The sequence below is a fragment of the Nymphalis io genome, chromosome 8 (assembly GCF_905147045.1).
Source record: "Nymphalis io chromosome 8, ilAglIoxx1.1, whole genome shotgun sequence".
In the NCBI taxonomy this organism is placed as follows: Eukaryota; Metazoa; Arthropoda; class Insecta; order Lepidoptera; family Nymphalidae; genus Nymphalis; species Nymphalis io.
Window position 1 is genome coordinate 1,541,229 of NC_065895.1, and position 25,436 is coordinate 1,566,664.

Below are 25,436 nucleotides of genomic sequence, written 5' to 3' on the forward strand. Positions count from 1 at the left end.
ACTTAGAAAATAAAACGATCAATAAAGGACAAAACCTTGGATATATTTATGAATAAATGAGGTCATTTGGTAATACGAATGTGATTTATAAACTGTGCTAGAAATTAGAATGTTCAAATTATTTGTAAGCTACACGTATTTTTTTCTTTTCGATATACCTTGATAATACATAAAATATTTTAATAGAAGATATAGTTCTCGACTTATAACAACGTATAAACTTCATTAAAATATATTAATGTATCAAATATATTACTAAAATACCATGTCATAATTGTTGTATCATAATCTAATAGCTACTCTACTTAGCTCTACACCAAATAGAAACGCAAATCCAGTTTTAGCTGACCAGATCAATTACACACAATTTTACTTTTTATTTTTATTAAGCACTGTTTTTAAAATTCGCCCAATTAGTTAAGATAACTTTGCAAGAAGAACTGCCACTGCACTTTTTATAGCATCTAAAGTTCTGTCTGATATCCTCCTTACCGACCACGGCGGCTAATTTCAAGAGAGATTCGCCAACTGCGCAGGACATATTATAGTGCACAAGTGTCTGCGAAAACACAGATGCACTTTTTATTCCATCACTCTCATAATCCTATGTGACTATCAATTCGACATGGCTGACGGAAAGAGTTCAGGTGGAAGACTAATAGCTTTACGTGCTTTCCGAGGCACGGGTACACACTTCCATCTTCCAGACTACGGCCAATAACTTTTTATTTTCCCACCCTGGGGTTTGAAGCCAAATGATGAGATGGTTGTCTCTGTCATCATGATCGAAGGATTCAATATTCAAAATAGGACAAATATATAAATATGGATAATTATTAAAAAAACGGTTTGTCAACTAATAACTCGAAATTGTGCGAAGTTACAAAATGGTCATGTTCAATAGGCATGTCGTACCGAGACCGATATACGTCGAAGTGAAACCTCTCGAAGTTGTTAGTGAATATACCTACCTAGGACAGGTAATACAAGTAGGAACAACTTCGAGAAGCCGAAGAAGCCTTCGAGAAGGGAGATCGAAGAATTCGCTTGGCACCAGCATTTGGCAACCTTTTTCAAGTCCTCACGCCGTCTATACCGCAATATTTGAAGATTTCTTCAACCAATGCGTCTTACCTGCCATGACAAACATGACATTCTTACGAAGGTGGTGCCGACTGGATGCGGAAGGCGGAGGACCGGGAGCTTTGTCACACCTTGGGAGAGGCCTATGTTCAGCAGTGGACTACGATTGGCTGTTGATGATGATGATGACGCAAAATGGTTCCAGCCACACTTAAATACTTTTGAAAAAAATGGAATTAATATTTGAAAATATATACCTAGCAGGTTGGATATAAATATAATTTATGACAATAGCTAATAGGTTTTTGTTGACTGTAACAATTTTCCATAACCAATTTAATAAATGAAAACAAAAATAAACATTTAGTACAAATAATATTTATTGGTACAATAATAACATACCGCGTATAAAATATATCATACAGATAAATACTATTACGAATACTGGATTATTAATAAAACAACAATTGTATGTATTTAAAAAAAATGTGAAACTTTCACAACGGTATTTCAATGCAGGTTGTATACATGATTCTTTTATTAAGTATGCAGGTTTTCACAAATCCTTTACAATTTAGCCTTACAAGTAATTTAGCACTTACAAAAATAAGCGGTACTTGAATTATGCTTCAAAAGTTCATTAAAAATTATTTATTTCGTATTATAAAATTATTAATAAATAAACAATTTATATAGAGATTACTTTTCATTTGTTCATAACTATTAAGAAATGTTATTAATAATCAACTGAATGTTTTTTTTATAAATTGATCATCAAAATTTACTTTCAATGTTCAACCTTGTAATAAAAGTTATATATATAGAGGGTACTCCAATATTAGTGCTATTTTTTGTGTAGACAAAGAATATCGCTATCTCTTTTCGATGTACGAATTTAAGCAGGATAGCAAATCTTTGTCAAATTAGCTTAGTTGATTATTTATAAGTGCTATTGTTTAACATTTCAACAGTTTTACCATAGATAACAATCAACTTCTTCGATACAAAAAGATATATCTAAGTTCAATTGACAGAACATTATTTAAAATAAAAAATCTTAACAGCCTCTATTTATTTCAACCTTATTACATATATTTTGGAATGATGTCTTTTTTTTAATTTTCATTCAATTTACCTTTTATCATCCCATTAAATAATTTTATTAACTTATTTTAATAAACAATTTTACTTTAATTGTTGCTACATTTTATGATCAACATTATTTCAGCAAAGACATTTAAAATTTAGGAAAAAAATATGTCTTTTTACTTTGATATATTTTAAAAAATCTAATTAAAAAGAACTTATGTCAAATAAATATTCGTTGATTCTTTTAGATTATATCAAAATCTTTCATTGTATAGATAAACAATTTACAAAACTGCATTCGAAAATATATTCTATTACGTTTCATTATGGTTCAGTTTCGTTTGATCAACGCATTTTTTAACCTTACGCTACGATTTCGAAAACTTGAATACGCTCGGAGTGCTTTTCTTCTGCGGTTTATTTTCAGCCACCTACAACATAAAATAAAAAGATTAGAATGTGAATATTATAACTGTGCCGCCCCGTAACTAATTATTCCGAAAAACGACATATAAGCAAGTACACGGGATGGGTATTTTACATTTAAGATAGTCTTGTAATATAACCTTTTAATAGTAATTGTAAGAGTCTACTTGAGTAGAATAAGTTACGATACTTATTGTTAACATAAGGAATAAAAATATAAAGAACATCCTACAAATTTTGTGAATACTGTGGGAAATAAATATTTTAAAATTGTGCAGTTGTGTGTACACGTTACACAGTCGTGATTATTTTATATATATATATTCGCCGGGATGGCAAATGACTCTACTCCACCTGATGGTAAGTGGTAGTAGAGTCCAAACGCGACGACGGCCAGTACTAGAAGACTAATAGCTTTACGTGCTTTCCGAGGCACGGGTACACACTTCCATCTTCCAGACTACGGCCAATAACTTTTTATTTTCCCACCCTGGGGTTTGAAGCCAAATGATGAGATGGTTGTCTCTGTCATCATGATCGAAGGATTCAATATTCAAAATAGGACAAATATATAAATATGGATAATTATTAAAAAAACGGTTTGTCAACTAATAACTCGAAATTGTGCGAAGTTACAAAATGGTCATGTTCAATAGGCATGTCGTACCGAGACCGATATACGTCGAAGTGAAACCTCTCGAAGTTGTTAGTGAATATACCTACCTAGGACAGGTAATACAAGTAGGAACAACTTCGAGAAGCCGAAGAAGCCTTCGAGAAGGGAGATCGAAGAATTCGCTTGGCACCAGCATTTGGCAACCTTTTTCAAGTCCTCACGCCGTCTATACCGCAATATTTGAAGATTTCTTCAACCAATGCGTCTTACCTGCCATGACAAACATGACATTCTTACGAAGGTGGTGCCGACTGGATGCGGAAGGCGGAGGACCGGGAGCTTTGTCACACCTTGGGAGAGGCCTATGTTCAGCAGTGGACTACGATTGGCTGTTGATGATGATGATGACGCAAAATGGTTCCAGCCACACTTAAATACTTTTGAAAAAAATGGAATTAATATTTGAAAATATATACCTAGCAGGTTGGATATAAATATAATTTATGACAATAGCTAATAGGTTTTTGTTGACTGTAACAATTTTCCATAACCAATTTAATAAATGAAAACAAAAATAAACATTTAGTACAAATAATATTTATTGGTACAATAATAACATACCGCGTATAAAATATATCATACAGATAAATACTATTACGAATACTGCATTATTAATAAAACAACAATTGTATGTATTTAAAAAAAATGTGAAACTTTCACAACGGTATTTCAATGCAGGTTGTATACATGATTCTTTTAATATAAGTATGCAGGTTTTCATAAATCCTTTACAATTTAGCCTTACAAGTACTTTAGCACTTACAAAAATAAGCGGTACTTGAATTATGCTTCAAAAGTTCATTAAAAATTATTTATTTCGTATTATAAAATTATTAATAAATAAACAGTTTATATAGAGATTACTTTTCATTTGTTCATAACTATTAAGAAATGTTATTAATAATCAACTGAATGTTTTTTTATAAATTGATCATCAAAATTTACTTTCAATGTTCAACCTTGTAATAAAAGTTATATATATAGAGGGTACTCCAATATTAGTGCTATTTTTTGTGTAGACAAAGAATATCGCTATCTATCTCTTTTCGATGTACGAATTTAAGCAGGATAGCAAATCTTTGTCAAATTAGCTTAGTTGATTATTTATAAGTGCTATTGTTTAACATTTCAACAGTTTTACCATAGATAACAATCAACTTCTTCGATACAAAAAGATATATCTAAGTTCAATTGACAGAACATTATTTAAAATAAAAAATCTTAACAGCCTCTATTTATTTCAACCTTATTACATATATTTTGGAATGATGTCTTTTTTTTAATTTTCATTCAATTTACCTTTTATCATCCCATTAAATAATTTTATTAACTTATTTTAATAAACAATTTTACTTTAATTGTTGCTACATTTTATGATCAACATTATTTCAGCAAAAACATTTAAAATTTAGGAAAAAAAATATGTCTTTTTACTTTGATATATTTTAAAAAATCTAATTAAAAAAAAACTTATGTCAAATAAATATTCGTTGATTCTTTTAGATTATATCAAAATCTTTCATTGTATAGATAAACAATTTACAAAACTGCTTTCGAAAATATATTCTATTACGTTTCATTATGGTTCAGTTTCGTTTGATCAACGCATTTTTTAACCTTACGCTACGATTTCGAAAACTTGAATACGCTCGGAGTGCTTTTCTTCTGAGGTTTATTTTCAGCCACCTACAACATAACATAAAAAGATCAGAATTTGAATATTATAACTGTGCCGCTCCGTAACTAATTATTCCGAAAAACGACATATAAGCAAGTACACGGGATGGGTATTTTACATTTAAGATAGTCTTGTAATATAACCTTTTAATAGTAATTGTAAGAGTCTACTTGAGCAGAATAAGTTACGATACTTATTGTTAACATAAGGAATAAAAATATAAAGAACATCCTACAAATTTTGTGAATACTGTGGGAAAATAAATATTTTAAAATTGTGCAGTTGTGTGTATACGTTACACAGTCGTGATTTGTTACTTTCGCACGTTTTGCGTGTGTGCTTTCATGTGTATATGATTAATTGAATTGAAGATTGAATAAGAAAGTTTATGGATAAAGAGTGATGGCCCAGTGGATAGAATACGTTAATCTCTTAACGAAGCAATCGATCAAGGTTCACGTGTTGAATGTGTTTATTTGGCAAATCGACGAGCCGGTTGGCGTGGTTGGTAGATACTTGCCTTTCACGCCAAAGGTTGTGGGTTCGATTCCCACCCAGGACAGACATTTGTGTACATGAATATGTCCGTTTGTCCTTAGTCTAATTATCTATATAAATATGTATTTATAAAAGAAAAGTAGTATATGTAGTATATCAGTTGTTTAGTTTCCATAGCACAAGCTTAATTAGGGATCAGATGGCCGAGTGTGAAAAATGTCCCGGGATATTATTATTACATTACAAATATATACGCACGGTGCGGTCGCCGAGCAGCAGGCGCGCCTTGTCGTCCTCGTGCGGCTCGGGCGCGGCGGCGGCGCGGCGGTGCAGCTGCAGCTTCTGGCGGATGGCCTGCGACACGATCACCCTACGAGCACCGACGGGTTAATATTTTTTATTTTATTTATTTTTTTATTTTATTTATTTTAAGGACCACTAGTAGCTACTACATGTTTTAATGACAAATGTAAAACAATTTAGTGAAAATAGCTAACATGTGAAGCTTTTTAAAGTAGCCACAACAATTACAATATTTGTTTTAAAAATACATTAACACATAATTATAGCAACATGAGTAGAAAGATTAAAAAAAAAAGTCCAAATTGGTACAAATTAAAGATCATAAAAAAATAAACATGCACTTAATAAAATTAAAATTAATAACACAAATAGTTTGAAATTGATATAGGTACAAATTAAAATTAAATAATTCATTAAATTCATGCAAAGTTTACGTTACAAAAAAATTACTAAAAATATACTAATTAATACAAAATAAAATTAAGATAACATTATTTATTATTTATTTATTTATTTATTTATTATTTATTTGCATCTCTCAACATTTATTATTTATTTATTTATTTATTATTTATTTATTTATTATTATACTTAAAACCACTCCTATTCATTCTTATTTTAATGAAATAACTTCATTATTGTATCGTTTTTCTGGTAGCTTTTCTCGGCTATTGACTTTAATTATTAGTCTGTAATGAAATTTTCAATAATTTGATGTAATGTAAAAACCGATTACGCAACGCTAAATGGGTACGCCCGATACAGAAAAATGTACTTCGAAAGGCCGAAATACCGAAATCTACGTATATTTTTTTATTATTATTTTTTCTCGCATGTTTCTTGAACAATAACTTAAGATATAATACGAAAGTTTTAATTTTTAATTACAAAAACTTATTAATTATAAATTACAAAAAGATTATATAGAAATTGAAATTCAACAGAACAATCAAGTTGAAGGATTATAATAATAAAGCATTTTAAGCGGCAAATAGTCCTTCAATTTAAAAGTCACGCAATAATACCTTCTGGTGTCACTCTTGGTAGCTAGGAGCAGATCGAGCCAAGTCCACGTGACGTTGTGGTACTCTAGCGTGGGCAGCACCAGTGGCAGGTCTCGGACGTCTTCCAGATTCTTCTCCTTACTGCCTTTGTATGAGACGCGCACCGGCACCTCCGGGATCTTGATGTAAATGAACAGCTTATTCTTCTCAGCTCGCTCCTGTATATGATGGACGCAATAATTAAAATGTGCTAACAACTTATTTATTTTTTAAATTAGATGGCAAATAGCTGCTTTATGATGTTCGCCGCCGCTCATATAATTTTCTTTATAAATACACTCACGAATTAAACTTTATAAATAATGACCGGATTTAGAGGTAGGTTGGATATACTTATTGAAATGGTACTGTTTTTTAATGATCGGCTTAAAAGTTTATCTTCTATTTCAGGTAAATTAACCTGAGTGGGTGCAGCTTTAAGTTACACAGACCGCAATAATTTAGCAATTCCAAATCACAATCTAATTTTCACCTTCATCTTTTCCACGTCATCCTTATCTTTCTTATCTCTCTTCACGTAGAAGTTAGAGTTTGAATCCTTGCCCTTCTTTTTAACTTTTTTAGAAGAACCGGAACCGGCTCGAAGGGTACCCTCACCCTCCTCTTCGCCTTCCTCTATAGCGTCCGGATCTCGTTCCGGGAAGCAGAATTTGAGCATCGTGTTGAAGAATTTCTTAGTCAAACCTGATATTAACAGATAATAGATTTGTTTAATATTTTATATCCTTTAAGTATATAAGAAGGATATATAGCGACACACGGTTGTTGCGTTTAAGTGAATCCTTTAAAAAAGACGGTATATATATATATTGTTAAATGAGCATCTATTTCTGGAACTCGGTAGCAACATTTTCTTAGTAGTTATAAATAAGTGCAAATTTTTAAATTCCGACTATCGTCCTCAGACGGCACCGTCAAAAAGGGACGACGCAATGGCTTCACCGAGTGGAGGGGGACAACGTGTGCGCGTTCGAAGGCGGATAGAGTATAGAGTATAGAAGCGGAGGCGCGTCGCCGCACAGACCGATGCGGATGGGCACGATGTTGACCTCGAAGTGCTCCTTGACGGAGATGCCGCCCACGGGCGGCCGGTCGCGGCAGAACACGCGCAGCGCCGCGCGCCGCGCCACGGGCGCGCGCCCGCACGCCGCCTGCGGCGCCAGCACCTGCGCCGCGCAGACCTTGGTCAGAAGGGGCCGGCGCGAGCGGGGATCGCTCGGGTTCGCAAGCTCGGAACATTAATCACGACCCCAAACTATACCAATCTCTCAAATTTCAACTCTCCTTGACTCTTTGCAAGTCGGCACTCCCCCGGCGACTGGACTATTATCGGTTTAGGTGGTTGGTGTGTTGTACCCATTAGTCCAGTACGTCGGCTATAATAATTTTATTTTCATTATCTTTTTAATTTTACTATTCTATTAATTTTACTATTACTAAACCATATTTTGTGATTAGTAGATAATTGACTGTCTCGTTACGGTTTAGCTTATAAATCGGCGGGCAAAAGTTCTAGAATCGAACCTCGGGTCGGTCCTAAATCGATCAAATGAGTTAATTTATTCAACCACTCACTTCGGGGAAGGGTTCGTTGGGCAGCAAGTTGGTGACTCTCACGTAGCCCACCTCGAGTTGATGCTCCACCGAGTCGTCCGATCGTGACGTCTTTGTGTATCTGTCATTAATGTAATAGAAAAAATATCATACTAGGAAAGTGTTTATGTTTTTTTTGTTTACTTAAAAGTTACGTATTTCAATATTTTGATTCACACCAGGAATCTACTTCACTACACTGCACGTCGACTACCCAAAGACGATAAAATGCAAATACACGGGTATCTCGAATGAGCTCTGTCACAGAGCAGCGCACAGACGCGAGGAGCGGGCGAGGTGGGCACGTACAGGAAGTTGGTGAGCAGCAGGTCGGCGATGCCGAGCTGTCCGTCGGCGTCGGTGAGGCGCCAGCGCGCCGACTTGAAGCAGATCTCGTTGTAGCGGTGCGGGCGCGCGTGCGGCGCGCGCGGCGCCGGCGCGGCGGCCGAGCGGCGCGCCTCGCGCCACGCCAGCACCATGGCGTCCAGCTCCGAGCCCAGCGACCACGCGCACTCCTTGCACTCGTTCACCTGCGCGATTCGGTACGAGTTACGCGTGGAAACATCGTTCTATTGTATCTATTGTATCGATCGAATAAGATATAATCAATCGGGCAAAAGGTTTTAAAAGTCTATACTGACCCCTCTATATGAATAATCCTAAATATTACTCGGTCTAAATTCAATTGTTTCATTATATTGAGGGTGTATACATAAATAATGAAAATTTTAACTATCTGTCGCATTGAACCATACCGTACCTGATCGTCTAGAGCTTTGAGTTCAGCGAGGGCGACCGGGTCGTTCCCGTTGATGGACCGATTCTTGAGATAGTACTCCTTCTCCAACCGCCTCAGCCTCGCCAGCGACTCCCGCACCTACGATTATTTAAAAATAATAGTCACTTGAACTTATTTTTTTCTTATATTCTAAACACCATATTTTTATATTAATTTTTTTAAATTCACTAGGAAATAATATACCTATAAAGTATAAGTAAATAATAAAGGTATTTGATTCCATTGATATATGTATAAGCGCTACAATAAAAAAAAAGTATATTCTTGTAGGTAGCATGATATGTAGCATTTTCAATCTAATGGATTATTTCGCTATTTATGTCATATCCTCGGTAGTATAGTGGTAAGTATCCCCGCCTGTCACGCGGGAGACCGGGGTTCGATTCCCCGCCGGGGAGATTATTTTTTTAATTTATATTATTTCTAATAAAACAAATTATAATGTAAATCTTTATTTTTAATTATTAAGAAAAAATTGCCTTTTTGGCTAACAGATATAATTTGACTTATTTATATGACCTTTATGAGGAAACGGTAGAAAGGCGAGTTGCGTACTTGTGTCTGCAGCTTGTGTATGAGGTGTCGCGGGTCGGTGTCGCGGTGCAGCTGCAGCTGGAAGCGCATGCGCGCGCGCCGCTCCAGCGTGCGGCGCCGCTCGGGCTCCACGTGCAGCACCACGTTGTTCACCACGTCCAGCAGCATCGCGTACTGCGGACCCACGTTTAAACCTCTACATAGCTTAACCAATTTCACTCATCTCCTTAAACTATGAACTGGTAAATTATTAAAACATTTATACCAAAATAAAAGTCTCAAATTAATTGTATATAATATATCAATATATATGCAATTGTGTACAAGTTAACTCCTGCCACTCGTATTCAACAGAAAAATAATGTCCGCTCTCGGTAGCCTGGCGCGCGACGCTACCCACCTGCATGGAGTTGGTGCAGACGTCGAGGTCGTGGTGCATGAGGGTGAAGGAGTCGTAGGGCTCGGGCGCGCCGTAGCCCGCCGCGCCGCCGCCGCCCTCCTCGCTCTCCTCGTGCGACACGTAGTGGAACTCGCACGCGCAGCGCGACACGATGCGTTGGAGCTTGCATTAGTAGAACAAATAGGCGCCGAGGTCAGCGGGATCAATTCCTTATTTATTGAGATTTTTTTCGGATATCCAAATCTAGGCAGTCAAGTCAAGAAATCTCGAAAGCGATTATATAATATAATGCATGCAGTGTACGTGAAACCCGGGCACTCTCTATTTCTATGCCTATAATGTAACAGTAATGGTATTCACTTGAGCGAGTCCCGCATCCGCCGACGGCCCGACAGTCCGACCGATGACTCCGCCCGCGGAGTGTCCGCTGCCCACCAGGCGGGGCACATCGGGTAACGTGCTGATCTCGGTGCCCTGCCAGCGCTCCTCGATTTCCTCGACTGATACCCATTGAATATTCTCTAAAAAATATATTAAACATGTTTTTTTAAAAGAAATAATTAATTATCTTAAAAAAGTAGAAGTCGAAAACAATTATAAAGGTAAAGAAAACTGTAAATGTGTAGGAATACGGCGCACCATCGAGCTGGTCGCGGTCGGCGGCGCACACGGTGGCGTAGTACTGCATGGCGGAGAGGGCCCCGCTCCAGGCGGCGGCGGCGGGCGCTCGGCGCACTCGCTGGCGCACCTCGGCGCGCGCGGCGCACAGGATCACGTACCCTCGCGTCTCGCAGCCCTTCAGCACCACTTGCGAGTTCACCAGCTCGACTGCACCCAGCATACACCGACAGAAAGTTAGGTCATTGTCATGGTAACGCTCAACGCGACCGCGCTACACTCCCTTCAACAGAACGATGCACTAAATAATTCAGGAAATTATATTAGATGGTAGTATACTTTTATAATCGACTAATTTATAATGTTTCTTCTGAATCGTGTACAGAACCGAGAATGCAAAGTACGAATTCATATATACATTGTGTTGTAAACGGTTAGTGGTCGCTGAGGTACCAGGGCAACATACTGAGGCAGGCGGTGTGCGAGTTGTCGTCGTCGAGCACGTGCTTGAGGTGCAGGTGCGAGGGGTGCGCGGGCGGCGCGTCGGCCTCCGCGCCCGCCAGCTCGTCGCTGAACACGACGGGCGCCTCCCCGCCCGCCTCGCCCGCCTCCGCCACCAGCGCCGCCAGCATGTTGGCGCCGCCGCCGCCGCCCTGCGGACACCCAAACTAACTTTAATAGTTATAATTATTTAAAAATTGCAGTTTCGACCTTTTTTGGCTTATTACTTTTTAAGTGGACGAATGAGCAACTGGGCCAACCGATGGTAAATTATCACCATCTCATATAAACATTGGCACTATAAGAAATATTAACCATTCCTTGCACTATCAATACGCCACCAACTTAATCGGAGAACTAAGATGTTATGTCCCTTGTGTTTGTAGTTCTACTGGCTCACTTACCCTTCAAACTGGAACACAACAATACTCAGTATTCCTGTTTGGCGGTAGGATATCTGATGAGTGAGTGGTACCTACTCAGATGGACTTGCTCAAAACCTTACCAGCAAGTAAAAACCTATCTTAGAGTTTACTACAAAATTAATAATTAGCAAAAAAATATATAAAAAACAAAACATCAAACTCACTTGTGAAAATAAATTATAAAAAATAAAACATCAAACTCACTTGTGTTGCTGCTGGAGGAGGAGAAACTACATCAGTTTCTCGTTGATTCTTTGGTGAAGTCGTAGGTTTCTCTTCCTCTTTTAAAGCTTTGGTTGAAAGATTCTTTTTAAGTTGCTAAAACATTAAATAAATTGAGACATTACTATCTCCGGTTAAATTTTGATTTTATATAACATTAAGGTTATATTACCTGCGTTTTGATATAAGTATCAATGAGGGCAAAGGCGAGGTCGCGGTTGAGCTTAGTCCAGGCTCCGCGCAGATCGTGCACGGCCAGCCGGTGCGTCGGCGCCGGCGTGGAGCCCGCCCCGCCGGCCTCGCGGCCGTAGGACACCCGACGCACCGACAGACAGTAGCACTTCTCCATGGCCGGCGGGTTCAGCAACGACGAGTTCTGTGTCATACAACGGAACATGTAGCACGCACAGAGTGACCCTGAAGGCGGCGGTGGTGCGGCCGGACCTCGTCGTCGCGCTCGTCGGCGGCGTGCGCGGGCTGCGCCGGCGTCTTGAGCCAGATCTCGGCGTCGTTGAGGTCGCAGTTCATGTAGAGCGTGGCCCACACGGCGCGCGCGCGGCGCAGCAGCGCGTCCGAGCCCGCCACCAGCGCCAGGCGGTGCCGCGCGCCGCACGTCACGCGCGCGCCGCGCATCTCGATGCCGCGCTGCATGGACGACGACGACCAGTAGAACACCTGCGCACCCCCCGCCCCGTCACTCTCTCTCTCTGCCGCGTGATACTTACGTTCTCCACGTGCGATAGAGACCCGGTCGATCCTCACCTGTAGGTTATGGAGCGTGAGAGAGACGCTGACGTTCCGGTAATGTCGCGATAGTTGCGGCTTGCGCGGTCGCAGGTTGTTGAACACGCGACCGCGTCGGGTGGGTCGCGTCGTGCCCGACAGGATCAGTTTGAGACTCTCGAACCATCTTCGATTTCAAATTATTCCAAAAAAATATGTATCATCGTAGCTACAAATTATAACGTATGCCACCGAACCTCATACCTCAGCGTACTTCCATATAGCAGAAGCACGGGTCCGTCTCCCTCGATAGGTTTGGTGTCCATACTCAAATGCAAGTCGAGCCCCTGAGAGCGAAACGCCCGGTACGAGTCGTGCTCCTGCAACGATAAGAGATCGTCAGCGATGCTTTAGACGACGTACACCGCGGGCGGTGTGGCGGGCGGTGGGCGACCTGGTTGCTGGAGTACTCGGGCAGGCGCGTGGGCGCGCAGGGCGCCACGGCGTGGTGGTCGCGCGGCTCGCCCACGCACTGCCAGCCCAGCTTGACGGCCAGCCGCAGCGCCGGCACGCGCAGCACGCGGCAGTCGTCGTACTTGCTGGCCGTGCGCACGAACACCTTCAGCTCGCCGAGGAAGCCGAGCTTGCCTGGGCGACAACATCGATAAAACGAGCCGATCGTCTCCCGTTCTCACATTACGAATGTAAAGTTCCTACCGTTCGTCCAGTCTAGAACCAAATCGCTCCAAGTCACTTCCATCTCCTCGGTCGTATTGTAAGGATCGAGAGACACGTGCAGCAGACACGTGAACTTGGTGCAATTGACCGTTAATCGCCCGTGGAACAGCAGCCGTACCTTATCCCACCACGTCAAGGGGGCTGATGGGTCTAACGACGGTCGGGATACTTGATCAAATGCTGGAAAACACCATGACGTTATATAATTATATTTGTTAAAAAAAAAGGAATTTCTACGACAATATTTTTCGCTTCATTTACTACAGATCCCTTTCTTGATACATAGCAGAAGATTTTTTAATATCTATGTTAGTTTTTATACGCCTTAAATTCTACTTACCAAGATTACAGTGCGCTATTACAGGTTCCCAACACGGTCCAAAGGCATAGCTGAACTCCGTCATCTCGCAGCAGAGGTCGTAGTACCATTTCAGAGGCATCATGCTTCGCTCTAATTCGAACTTACCCCAAGGCTCGCCCTGGTCAATAACCACAGTCCTAACCGCTGTGAAAATTTTATTAATCATGATTTAAATAATCCTTTATTATGACATCGTTTGAAAGTGTGTAAATAATTTTGTCTAAGTAGAAGTGAAATAAAAGGGAGATATTTAATTTTTTCCTATAGAGATTACCGAAAAAATATATTATATTTTATATATGTTACTATATTTTAAACTTTTATTAATGAAACGCCTAGAGGATGGTCGGGGGAGCTGCATTAAAAGACCGGAACTCATAATCACGATTGCTTTGGTAAAAGTGAACGATTTGGAAGAAGAAGAATCTGTGTTTTATAATTCACTTAATTTTACTGAGCACGCTGTCATTTTTTACTATGAGCGAAGTAAGAGACATTAAGCTATTTATTCATTGAGAAATGTCTACAAGGGTGGGTAAGTTACTTAAATGTATATATATATAAAAAATAAATAAATAAAACGTCACCTCGAGGAGGCGGCTGCTCCTCTGCAGCCATCAGCGTCCCCCAGAGACGTAGCTCGCTGAGGCTGAGCAGCGGCTGCGGGAAGTCGCGCAGGCGGAGCTGCCACTGCGCGCAGCTCACGTTCACGGCGCGGCACCACAGCGTCGTGAACTCGATGCCGTCCTCGGGCCACGGCCTGCAACGAGCGGCGGGTAGCGGCGGGTAGCGGCGGGCGGCGGGGCGGGGCGGTGCGGGGCGGGGCGGGGCAGTACTCACGAGTCGGCGTCGAGGTGGCGCAGGCGCGCGGCGGCGCGGCGCGCGCCGTGCACGCTGCGGTCGGCCAGCGCCAGCAGCGACAGCGCGCTGACGCAGCACGCCACGAGGCGCGTGCGCGGCGGCGGCGCGGCGCGCGTGCGCTGCACGTAGATCTGCGCGTCCTTGTGGCGCAGCGCCGCGTACAGCTCCTCCACCTTGCCGGCCGGCAGGAACAGGTGCGGCTTGCACAGCTCCTGCACCTGTGCGTTTTGGGCCTCGGTCATGACTGCACCGACCTTCGCTTTTAAAATATAAAGCTGACCACGGAGGTATACTGTCCCCGCTTCTAGAAATATTAACATTTTATTGGGCCGTCGATGAGGCGTCAATCATGAGCACTAAAATTTTGTATCTATTGTGCCTCCAAAACTGTCAGTCGGAACCCTAAGCCAGAAAATAACATGTAACCCTATAAATTTAATTTTTTCAATATTTTAACTTTTATTAAAATATTGTATTTATTTTACCTAATACATAATTTATTTTATAAACCGTTTAGCGGTTTATAAAATACCACCATCTCGAGACAGCACGGCCAGCAATGTTGTTTCTCACGGAGACACAAATACTCCGTCCTGCCGATACCAGCTACCTTAATTATCCCGGCTACACGCTTGAAGAATCCTTCAAAGCGAAAGCCGGAGTATGCTTGTTCGTCAGGACGGATGTTTGCTGTCACCGACTGCGCTGCTTGGAGGACCCCTCCTTCTCCATGTTGGTGGTACGTGTGGACCTGGTTCGTCAGAGCCGAGTCTACGTGTGCCTCTACAGATCCCACAATGGTGACTTGGAGACAAGCCGATTATTTGACCATCTTAGTCGGGTGGCAGATGCTGCGCAAGAGCAATTTCCTAACGCGGAATTGGTGTTTTTGGGAGATTTTAATGCTCACCACGAATCCTGGTTGAAATCCCTCAAAACTGACCATGCTGGAAGGACTGCTCATGCTTTTGCTCTCACACATGACTTGACCCAACTGGTTGATCAGCCCACCAGGATCCCAGACATTGATGGGCAAGCACCTTCTCTACTGGACCTTCTGCTGACTTCTCACCCGGTGGAATATCAGGTTGTGGTTCAGGCTCCTCTTGGCTCTTCGGATCACAGCCTTATTTCTACCAGAGTGCCACAGGCCAAGCTGAAGCCACTAGCGGTATGCAAACGTCGCGTTTGGCACTATAAGTCGGCGGATTGGGACGGTATGCGCGATTACTATGCGTCGGTCCCTTGGAAGGAACGTTGCTTCAGTGGGAATGACCCGACAGCTAGTGCCGCTGCTGTTGCTGGCGAGATCATGCTGGGAATGGAATACCATATTCCTAGCTCAGATCTCGTCAGTAGGAGTACGCGTAACCGTTGGTTCACTCGTAAATGTGCCGATGCTGTATCAGCTAAGCAGGCGGCATATCGCAAGTGGATCAACGGCTGCATTAGCGGGGCATCTAACATTGACTCACTGAAAGCAAACTATAATAAAAATTCCAAGTCCTGTAGAAAGGCATACACGAGAGCGGATGCACAGCGCATTGTACAGATTGCTCATGACCTTGTTTCGCATCCTAGGGGCTCCCGTAGCTTCTGGCGTCTGACCAAGTCTGTGCAAAACAATTTCTGCCAACCTTCGCTGCCACCGCTCAGAAATCCGGACGGATCGCTAGCTCACAGTCCGCAAGAGCAAGCTGATCTCCTGGCTAAACTCTTTGCCGACAATTCCGTCATCGATGATTGTAGTGCACTGCCACCTACAATACCTGCATGTGGCCATACGATGCCTGACATTAAAATCAGGCAACGTGATGTGCGTGCGGAGCTGCAATCACTTGATGTACGGAAAGCTAGCGGTCCCGATGGAATACCAGCCATAGTGCTGAAGAAGTGCGCAGCGGAGCTGTCTCCTGTGTTAACGCGCCTGTTCCAACTTTCTCTCTCTTCGGGAAGTGTGCCGGAGGCTTGGAGAAGAGCTAATGTGCAAGCGGTTCCCAAAAAAGGGGATCGGTCTGACCCGGCAAATTATCGGCCAATAGCTATCACCTCAGTACTTTGTAAGGTGATGGAATGGATTTTAAATAACCAACTGATCCATTACCTAGAAGATCACTCTTTAATTAATGATCGTCAATACGGGTTTCGACCAAAACGGTCCACAGGTGATCTTCTAGCGTACGTAACGCACCTCTGGGGTGAAGCTATCGACAAGCATGGAGAATCGTTGGTTGTCAGCCTCGATATCTCCAAAGCTTTCGACAGGGTCTGGCACAGAAGTCTTCTCTCCAAGCTGCCGGCATATGGTCTGCCTGCTCAGCTATGCACCTGGATTGCCAGCTTCCTACACAAGCGTAGCCTTCGTGTTTTAGTAGATGGTTGCGCTTCACAATTCTATGTAGTGAATGCTGGGGTCCCCCAGGGATCTGTGCTATCTCCCACACTCTTTCTTTTGCATATCAATGATATGCTCTCCCTTGGGAACATACATTGCTATGCAGACGATAGTACAGTGCATGGTGGATACCACGGACGCGCAGTGGCTGGGCGGGCGGAAACTGAGGAGAGGCGGGAGAATCTTGTCATTGAACTCGATAGGACGTTAGAGCTCATCGCCAAATGGGGCTCTGATAATCTTGTTGAGTTTAATGCCAAGAAAACACAGGTATGCGCTCTCACGGCGAAAAAGTCAAAATTTTCCCCTCTTCCCTCCCTCTGTGGTACTCCGCTGGTGATGCAAAGCAAAATCGCCATGCTGGGGATTGACGTTCGCTGCGACCTTAGTCCAAGGGATTACATCGAGGCTGTTATAAAAACAGCTTCACGGAAACTCGGAGTTCTGAACAAGGTGCGGCGATTTTTCACGCCACAACAACTGTGCTTGCTGTACAATACACAGGTACGGTCTTGCGTGGAATATTGCTCGCACCTTTGGGATGGCTCCGCTAAGTACCTACTTGAGGCCTTGGACCGGTTGCAGCGACGTGCCGTACGCATTATTGGCGACGTAAAGGTCACAAACACCCTTGAACCTTTACAATTGCGTCGTGAGATAGCAGCACTGAGCGCTTTCTATCGACTGTATCACGGCGAGTGCTCTGAGGAATTATTCTCTCTAATTCCCGCTTCCCCCTTCCTTCTTAAGTCCACGCGAGCTGGTTCTCGATGTCACCGCCTAACTGTGACATCAATTCCATCGCGAACAAAGAAATTTGGCAACTCCTTTCTTTGTCGCACTTCCAAAAAATGGAATTCCTTACCAACTCACGTGTTCCCCTCCTCTTACAACCCGGGTTCCTTCAAACGAGGCGTGAAGAGGCATCTTGCGGGCCGGCAAGGCGAAGGCGGCTAGTGCAGAACGTTTTTCCCGACTGTACTGGCCGTCGTCGCGTTTGGACTCTACTACCACTTACCAACAGGTGGAGTAGAGTCATTTGCCCTCCCGGCGAATATAAAAAAAAAAAAATATTCTGACACTTTAAAAGTTAACTTTAATAACCTCAATTGTCTGGGTTATTGGTTTATTAACTTATTTTTCTTTGTACCTGTGTCTAGTGCATTCTTAGGACCTTCTTAGTGTTTATGCAAGATAGGTAATAAGTTGTTTTGTTCACAGGGAGTGTTTATTTTTATTTAATTTTATATATACTTTGTATATTGCATTACAAAGTAATATAATATTTTTCGGTGGACTCAACCAAGGAATTGTTGCTGATTTGGAGTTCTTGAAGGCTCTGCTGTTTTATGGAGGAGAGACTGCTTGTCCACTGGCCTGCTGTTGCTGCTGGAGCTTTTTACTGCTTCGCACTGCTTTTATTTATTTGTTCTCATTGTGACAATGCATTCAGGGTTTGCACTATCCTGCTTATCTCTTTAAATCTATCACTTAATTTTAACCAACGCCGACTCACCTACAGCTATCTCACTCATAATATTTTATTGTTTTAATGTTAACTTAATTGACCAGATACTGTCAACGGCCCACTCCCCGTTTTTTTATGTTGTCAATTTTATAATTAAAATTTTATAATCTTTATGACGAGGTTTATTAATGTAACGGTCTTGGTGGAACGAACCCCGCACACACGAGAACACCGTGACAAACAGCACAACTGACGCGTAGGTGATACCCGCCACCGTATCGAAACGCTTGACGCCGGAGACCTAATTGGCGTGGTCGTGGACATTCGGTCTCACCCCTCTCCTCTACTTCCATATCTACCTTCGCGTCGAGCATCGTCCGTCGTTTCTGGCTCTCTTTGTATTCGTCCTCCAGTAGCTCGTAATTATCTCTCAGCCTGACTTCGAATGGATCGTCGCTCATTTCAATTATTATCTCGTCGATCTGAAAACGTTACATTAATATAAATAGAAACGAGATAATATAAAATTTTTTAACGAAAATTCGGCCCCGCCGGCCAATCTCAAGAGACAACACACAAGTGTGTGCGCAAACGCATATGCACTCTTTCCTCACTACAGTTACAGGTTAGTACCCAGGACTTTGGGAACTGCGGCCTTATAGGCAGACGTTAAAGTAATAATTTGAAAAATTGAACAAAACTGCAGTCTGGTTCATTAACAATAACATTAACAATAAATCACGAACAAGGACACAATCCAAATTGAGAACGCGAATCACAGCATGAATTGGTTCATTGCAAATAAGCATCATTGGTTCATGATCATCATTATTTAGAGTAACTGTGAATTTTAAAATACTATAAAAAACTATAATTTGATTATTTTTTAAATAAATTCTGTATAACAATGATAATATGATGACATACCTTAATATGTAAGTCGCTGGGCAATGGACTCTCCTCTGTGAACGGCTTTTTTTTAATTCCATGTATTAATTTGATCCATTTGAAAAGCGACACGAACTCCCCTTGCACAGCTTCCGCGAAGCGATGTTTATATGGAAATATTACTCGGACTAAGCCAACGTTTACAGCCCTTAAAAACAGAAAAATGGAAAATTAATTTACGATTTTCTGAAAATATGTTTACAAAAAAAAACCTTCGTATATAATCCACATGTTTGAAACTTACCAAACCTTATTCCACATTAGAACAAATCCCTCATTCGCTTTCCTCTCGACCCTTATTTCGGGATCATCAGTGGCCCTCTCCATGGAGTACCCTTCGACCGAGATTATTTCATCACCATTCAACACCATCTTCAACTGGCTCCATAATATTGATAAACCTTTTTCGTGGTCGTAGGCAATTGTCATGTCATCTATAATAAGAAACATTATAATAAATATTTATATTGTATTCCAATCGTTGTAGAAAAGAGAAATAAACAAGTTTTTTTTTAAGCTTAAATTGACTTAACATAATTTCAACTAATGAGGGTAAAAGCCGAGATGGCCTAGTGATTAGAAGGCGTGAATCATAACCGATGACCGCGGTACAAACCCAGACAAGCACCACTGAATTTTCATGTGCTTAATTTGTGTTTATAATTCATCTCGTGCTTGACGGTAAAGGAAAACATCGTGAGGAAACCTGCATGTGTCTGATTTCATTGAAATTCTGCCACATGTGTATTCTACCAACCCGCATTGGAGCAGCGTGGTGGAATAAGCTCCAAACCTTATCTTCAAAAGGAAGAGGAGGCCTTACCCCAGCAATGGGACATTAACAGGCTGTTACTGAGGGTTAAAGTACTGAACGAGTTGCTTATTGAATCAGTATATTTACCAAGTTTTAAGACATATGGGCACAAAGGACAGACAGACAAAAATATGTTGTTAACGTTGTCTATAACGTTGTCTTATCTTTAAAGTATATTAAAAAAATGTCATGAAAGAAAAAATATACACTGACCTGTTGCAAAAAGCATATTATTGTTCTGTGATAAAATGATACCAAAATGTGTTTGATTCTTAAACGACACTCTCCAATCTATCGCTCTACTGCTCTTCTGTTTTGATTCCGATATATCGCTGTCCCTTTCTCTCTTCAATTTTAGCTCGTCCCTGAATTTTCTGACAGCTCTAACGAAGGTAAGGATTTTGAGGTGCAAGTTAGCACTCCATTCGAAGTCAACATTTTCTATGAATTGAAAATCCAGCAATACAGAGTGTCGCTCTTTCGAAGGTACGTGCTCTATTCTGGCCAGCCGCACGTGGAAAAATGTCGTCGGTATTTCATCTGATCTCTGACACAGAACATTCCCTGCAAACATTTGAATCATATAAGCGTCCACTTCATACTGTCGCGATGTATATTTCTTAGTTTGGGTTTCTAACGGGATCATATTTTTAGTTCTCTTATTATTTTGCCCGACAGAATAAATTTAACTTTCAGAAAATATCTTCCTCACCTTGGTAGGGGACCATCTCGACCATCTTCAGCCCGGACACGAGCGCCCCCGCCTTTGCGGTTGTTTTCTCCAAGGTCACAGCGTCAATTCTCGTCATCAGACACATTTTTTCATCGATTATTAGGAACAAATTGATATGGGACAGGGCTACGTTGACTGCTATGCTACAGGAGGAATCGGAGACTACTTGCTGAGGTGATTTTGGCGTCGAAGTTGTTCGGTAGTCGTTTAGGCAATCTACGAACGATATCACCGAATCTGCAATTTCGGAACTCCATTCGAGCCGAAGACAGTCCATCATGGCTTCAATCTAAAAATATAATAAACTCGGGATAAATTTAAATTGGAACTATCACATAACTAAAAAGTGAGTCGCAATGCACAGTTACCTTGGAGTCCCTCGGGCCGTGCGTGCCCCACTTGACGAGCGCCACGGCCAGCAGCGCCGAGCGCCACGCGTGCTGCCGGCGCGGGGGCGGCTCCCCACCTGAGCCTGCCCAGCCGCCATCCACCAGCAGCTCCGCGCTCCAGTGGCGCGACCCCACCACCAACTGCGCAACCACCCACTTGTAGGGCTCCTCTGTTACCGCACATGCGACACATATGTTTAAGCTTTATTAACTATGCAGTCACTTCGCAAGAAATCATAAAAAAAATAATTATACAAATTTATGTATAGCATTATAATAATACTAACTGTTATAATATCATTTTAATAATAAATGTAAAATATATATGGTTGCGAAACGTATTATTACGTTTCGCAACCATATATATTTTACCATTTCAATAAATCTTTATTTAGATAACACCTCTTATTAGTTACAGTTACAGTACAGTAGTGTTTACAGTTAAAAAAAAAAAGTCGAGATGGCCCAGTGGTACGAACGCGTTAATCTTAACCGATGAACGTGGATTCGAACCCGGGCAAGCACCTCTGAATTTTCATGTGCTTAATTTCTATTTATAATTCATCTCGTGCTTTTCGGTGAAGGAAAACATCGTGAGGAAACCTGCATGTGGCTAATTTCATTGAAATTCTGCCACATGTGTATTCCACCAACCCGCATTGGAGCAGCGTGGTGGAATAAGCTTCGCCTCAAATAGGGAGAGGACGCCTTAGCCCAGCAGTGGGACATTTACAGGCTGTTGCTTTTTAGTTACAGTATTCAATATTGCGACAAAAGTAAAACAATATTATATAAGACACAATATTTAGCACTCAAATAATAATGTATCGATTTAAATTCGCATCACCTTAGGTTTTATTAGATAAAAAATAAATTTAATAGAATGTACCTCGAGTATCCAACAGCTGGTCCAATTTGACCTTCAAGCCGCTGCAGCCGGCTGCCAGCGCGCTGCTGACGTGCGCGGGCGCGGAGGAGCGCAGCGCTCGCAGCGCCACACCACGCAGCTCCGCACAGCCCTGCACGGCGCAGCTGCTGGCCACGCGCGCCCACCACGACTCTGTGTCCCACGCTGCCCGTGCCAAAAACCGAAACAAGAAAAAATCTTTTTTGAAAATTGAATCATTTTATTTACTTATTCATTATCAAAAAAATATACCACCGGTTAGCAAAGAAACGCCTCAAACCTGAGAAGAACTGGCGATAGGAACTCGGCGGGATTTTTATTATCATTTAATATTTTGAATATAGAACATAATCAGGGAACCGTTTCTGTTTTAAAAAGTGATCGACAATTGACACTAACGTTTTGATGGAGATTCGGCCATTTTTAACGGTTTCGATTTCTTAAGACGCTGCCACGCACTGTACCATTCGAACGCATTGCTATGGTTGTAGGTAACGTTGAGGGTGCTGATAATGAGATATAGGTTAAGAACACCTTTCTCCAACTGCAAAGAAGAAAAATAAAAAAAGGATTTAACACAAGGCGATCACGATACAGTTAACAAATTAAAAATTTCGTCAAATAAAGATATGTACCTTGGCGTCTAGTTTGAGCTTGTTGATGAGTACTAGGGTGTCGGACCGAGCCTGCACCTTCAACTGGTCCATCTGCACTGCCACGTACACCTGTGGCAGACCCACCACCTGTGCTACGGATGCGCTCACTACCACAGAGGCAGCACTGAATCTAGAATTAACCTGATAAAATCAAATGAAAATATGTTATTGATTTGACTAAGTATTTGTATATACAAATTTAATTTCAAATATATAAAATAATCTAACTTGTAAGCTTTGCAATGTCGTTTCAAAATGTGTCTTCGTTATGTTGTCAATACAGCCTATTTTAGTCGCATCGATTTTGAGACTAAATATCTGTAATCAAAAAAATATTTTTTATTTTTAGTAATGAAAATAGGTAGTATCTATCATTCGGAAAATTACCTTTGGAATAGCGGGCGACAGTCTTGGTAAAAGGGTGTCATAATGGTCTTCCATGAAATGTGGTAACCTTGAATGTTTCCTTTTTTTATGATTTTGTAGAAAAACATACAATTCATCTTGGAGCATTATTGTTGTATTAGTAACAATTGTGTGAATTTTCTGCAATGAAAATTAAGCTTTATTTGGTATTAAAAGATTTCCCTTAATTTTTTAATTTGGTAAGATTTCCCTTAAATATTTAATTTCATACTATTTAATATTCAACATAAAATCTTACTTCTACATTTAAGGGACCTTCCGCCTTCACTGTCCCTTCAATTAACACACTGCATGATGCCTCTGCTAAGCTTTTGCTGCTTTTCAAAATCATCACTCTAGCATTTACAATGTTAGCCGAAAATATCAGTGCACGCGCAGGACCGCCGGCCGCGCCATCAGCGTGTACTTCTGACACCGATGCATGCACACTCCATGCATTATCTAAATTACTATTTATTGTTACTATAGCGTTATAGATGTGGACTCCCATAAACTGAAATCATTTTTTTATAGATATCATAAATTGTAAGTTTACATGTGATGAGGGAGTTATTATTATTATTTAAGTTGAGAAAAAAAATTAGGATTACAAATTTTGTTGGATGATTTTCAAACATCAAAGATGTAATACTCGCTAAAATATTATAAAAACATTGCAAAATTGTAGATTAACATATGAAAAGAAATAAATTAAAAAATAGGAAAAAAAAATTGTAAAATGGTAAATTATATACCTGAGCAAACATAATAAGGCTAGGAGGCAGTTTTTTATTTCTAAAATCTAGTAACTTTTGCTGTCCTAGACCACTGAGGTCTCTTTTCAGGGTACTGTAACCACTTGCTTCATCGTCAAGTCCATCGGACCTAGAGTTTGAATTCTGCTTAGATAGGAGGGGTTTTAAAATAGTTTCGACAACTGCACTTCTCTTTTCTTCTGCATAATTATTTACTTCTACAGACTTGATTACTACAGAAACTAACTTATTGATCTCTGAATTGAAAAAGCTACTTTTAAAAGATACTTCTTCAATGTGCTGGAAAAACAAAACTATATTAGAATAAGTTTATAAAAGAGCCTTTTGGACATAGCGTGCATAACATGAATTAGAACCAAATCCAGGCAGGCACCGCTGGGTTATAAATAACTCAGTTTTTGCTTTAAATAACCTCATTCCACTTGGCACTTAAGGAAACCTGCCATGTGTCAGATGGCATTCTGCCTAATATATATATTGAAAGGAGGTCTTTACCTAACATTATGACCTATACGGGCTGTATTGTAAAATGTGTTCTTTAAATTGTATGAAACCATAGAAACAAGACCTTAATAAGTTGATTTTTTTCTTTTAATATATTAGAATACTAAATAGACAAACTATCATAGATATACTAGCATCTAGATTTTGTTTCTTATATAATTCTTTAGTATACTTTCCCATCCGAATACTTACAATAGAGTACCCATCTTTCGATAAGCTTACATCTCGTAATATTAATTTAGGTACAGCTATCCTTCCAATCTTCAGTTTTATATGATATTTTCGTTTGAAAAGCCATGCTAATAAAGCTGGTAGTAACCTGAAATTATGTATGATTTCAGTACGATTATGTTGAACATCACGCTACAGTCAATGAACACAGAGCAGTAATTATGTTTTGATGCATTATTTTGTAGGAATTAGAAAGGAACTGTTAAATTAACAGCTAAATACAAATTAGTAGTTCTCTCAAATATATATCTGTGCAATAACAATAGAGAGATAGATCCCATATTATTATAAAAAATATTGTATACATTTATTTGAATTAATAAAAACATATTAGGATAAGGTTCTAATTAAAATCCTATAAACGCTTTGAAGGTTGAGTTTAGAGTAGATATTTACCGTCCGATGTTTAATAGTACTAATTGGAGCGGTATGGTATTTTACACGAAAACAAACAGAAAGCTACTATGTACTTACCATGATACACAAGAATATATTAAGAAAAAAATTAGACATAGTATTAGTAATATATTCATTTTAAATGTTTAAACCATTCATTGATGTTTTGTAATGTTTATTTACTTAAAAACATTTATTTTCTAAGCAAATGATATCTAACAT

General features: G+C 40.5%; 1 protein-coding gene and 1 non-coding gene across 6 annotated transcripts; one reads left to right on the forward strand and one right to left on the reverse strand.

Annotated features, from left to right (window-relative positions):
* Nucleotides 1–1,626: 1,626 nt before the first annotated feature.
* LOC126770156 (protein KIAA0100) lies at nucleotides 1,627–25,428 on the reverse strand. 5 transcript variants are annotated; one of them, XR_007669442.1, is made up of 39 exons: nucleotides 25,293–25,428; nucleotides 24,780–24,906; nucleotides 24,063–24,362; nucleotides 23,567–23,821; nucleotides 23,290–23,448; nucleotides 23,131–23,220; nucleotides 22,882–23,043; nucleotides 22,646–22,790; nucleotides 22,229–22,411; nucleotides 21,319–21,509; nucleotides 20,930–21,239; nucleotides 20,431–20,781; nucleotides 19,648–19,837; nucleotides 19,383–19,551; nucleotides 18,815–18,937; nucleotides 14,572–14,810; nucleotides 14,319–14,491; nucleotides 13,711–13,875; nucleotides 13,350–13,550; nucleotides 13,087–13,280; nucleotides 12,897–13,012; nucleotides 12,672–12,819; nucleotides 12,354–12,584; nucleotides 12,082–12,285; nucleotides 11,892–12,005; nucleotides 11,228–11,414; nucleotides 10,783–10,971; nucleotides 10,504–10,664; nucleotides 10,144–10,305; nucleotides 9,765–9,917; nucleotides 9,171–9,287; nucleotides 8,720–8,940; nucleotides 8,393–8,492; nucleotides 7,842–7,983; nucleotides 7,290–7,501; nucleotides 6,779–6,975; nucleotides 5,709–5,820; nucleotides 4,745–4,960; nucleotides 1,627–2,386 (listed from the first exon to the last, which is right to left on the reverse strand). XR_007669442.1 is itself a non-coding variant. In XM_050489348.1 (38 exons), exons 1-38 carry the CDS (start codon nucleotides 25,349–25,351, stop codon nucleotides 2,541–2,543), a joined length of 6,615 nt encoding a protein of 2,204 aa, XP_050345305.1. In that variant the 5' UTR covers nucleotides 25,352–25,428; the 3' UTR covers nucleotides 1,628–2,540. The 5 variants fall into 5 exon arrangements, 4 of the variants coding, with proteins under 4 accessions (XP_050345305.1, XP_050345307.1, XP_050345306.1 ...); XM_050489348.1 differs by lacking the exon at nucleotides 4,745–4,960 and having other exon boundaries at nucleotides 1,628–2,603; XM_050489349.1 differs by lacking the exon at nucleotides 1,627–2,386 and having other exon boundaries at nucleotides 3,823–4,960.
* Nucleotides 9,536–9,607, forward strand: Trnad-guc (transfer RNA aspartic acid (anticodon GUC)). Its single transcript has one exon. It is a non-coding gene; the product is annotated as a tRNA-Asp (tRNA).
* Nucleotides 25,429–25,436: the final 8 nt, after the last annotated feature.

What these genes read in the sequence shown, in the direction of transcription:
- LOC126770156 (XM_050489348.1), bottom strand. Translation starts at nt 25,351, where the DNA reads ATGAATATATTACTAATACTATGTCTAATTTTTTTCTTAATATATTCT. An exon ending in CGAGATGGTCCCCTACCAAG is followed by an intron (nt 20,782 to 20,929) that starts GTGAGGAAGATA and finishes AAATGTTTGCAG; the next exon opens with GGAATGTTCTGTGTCAGAGA. An exon ending in TAATATGCTTTTTGCAACAG is followed by an intron (nt 19,838 to 20,430) that starts GTCAGTGTATAT and finishes TTCTTATTATAG; the next exon opens with ATGACATGACAATTGCCTAC.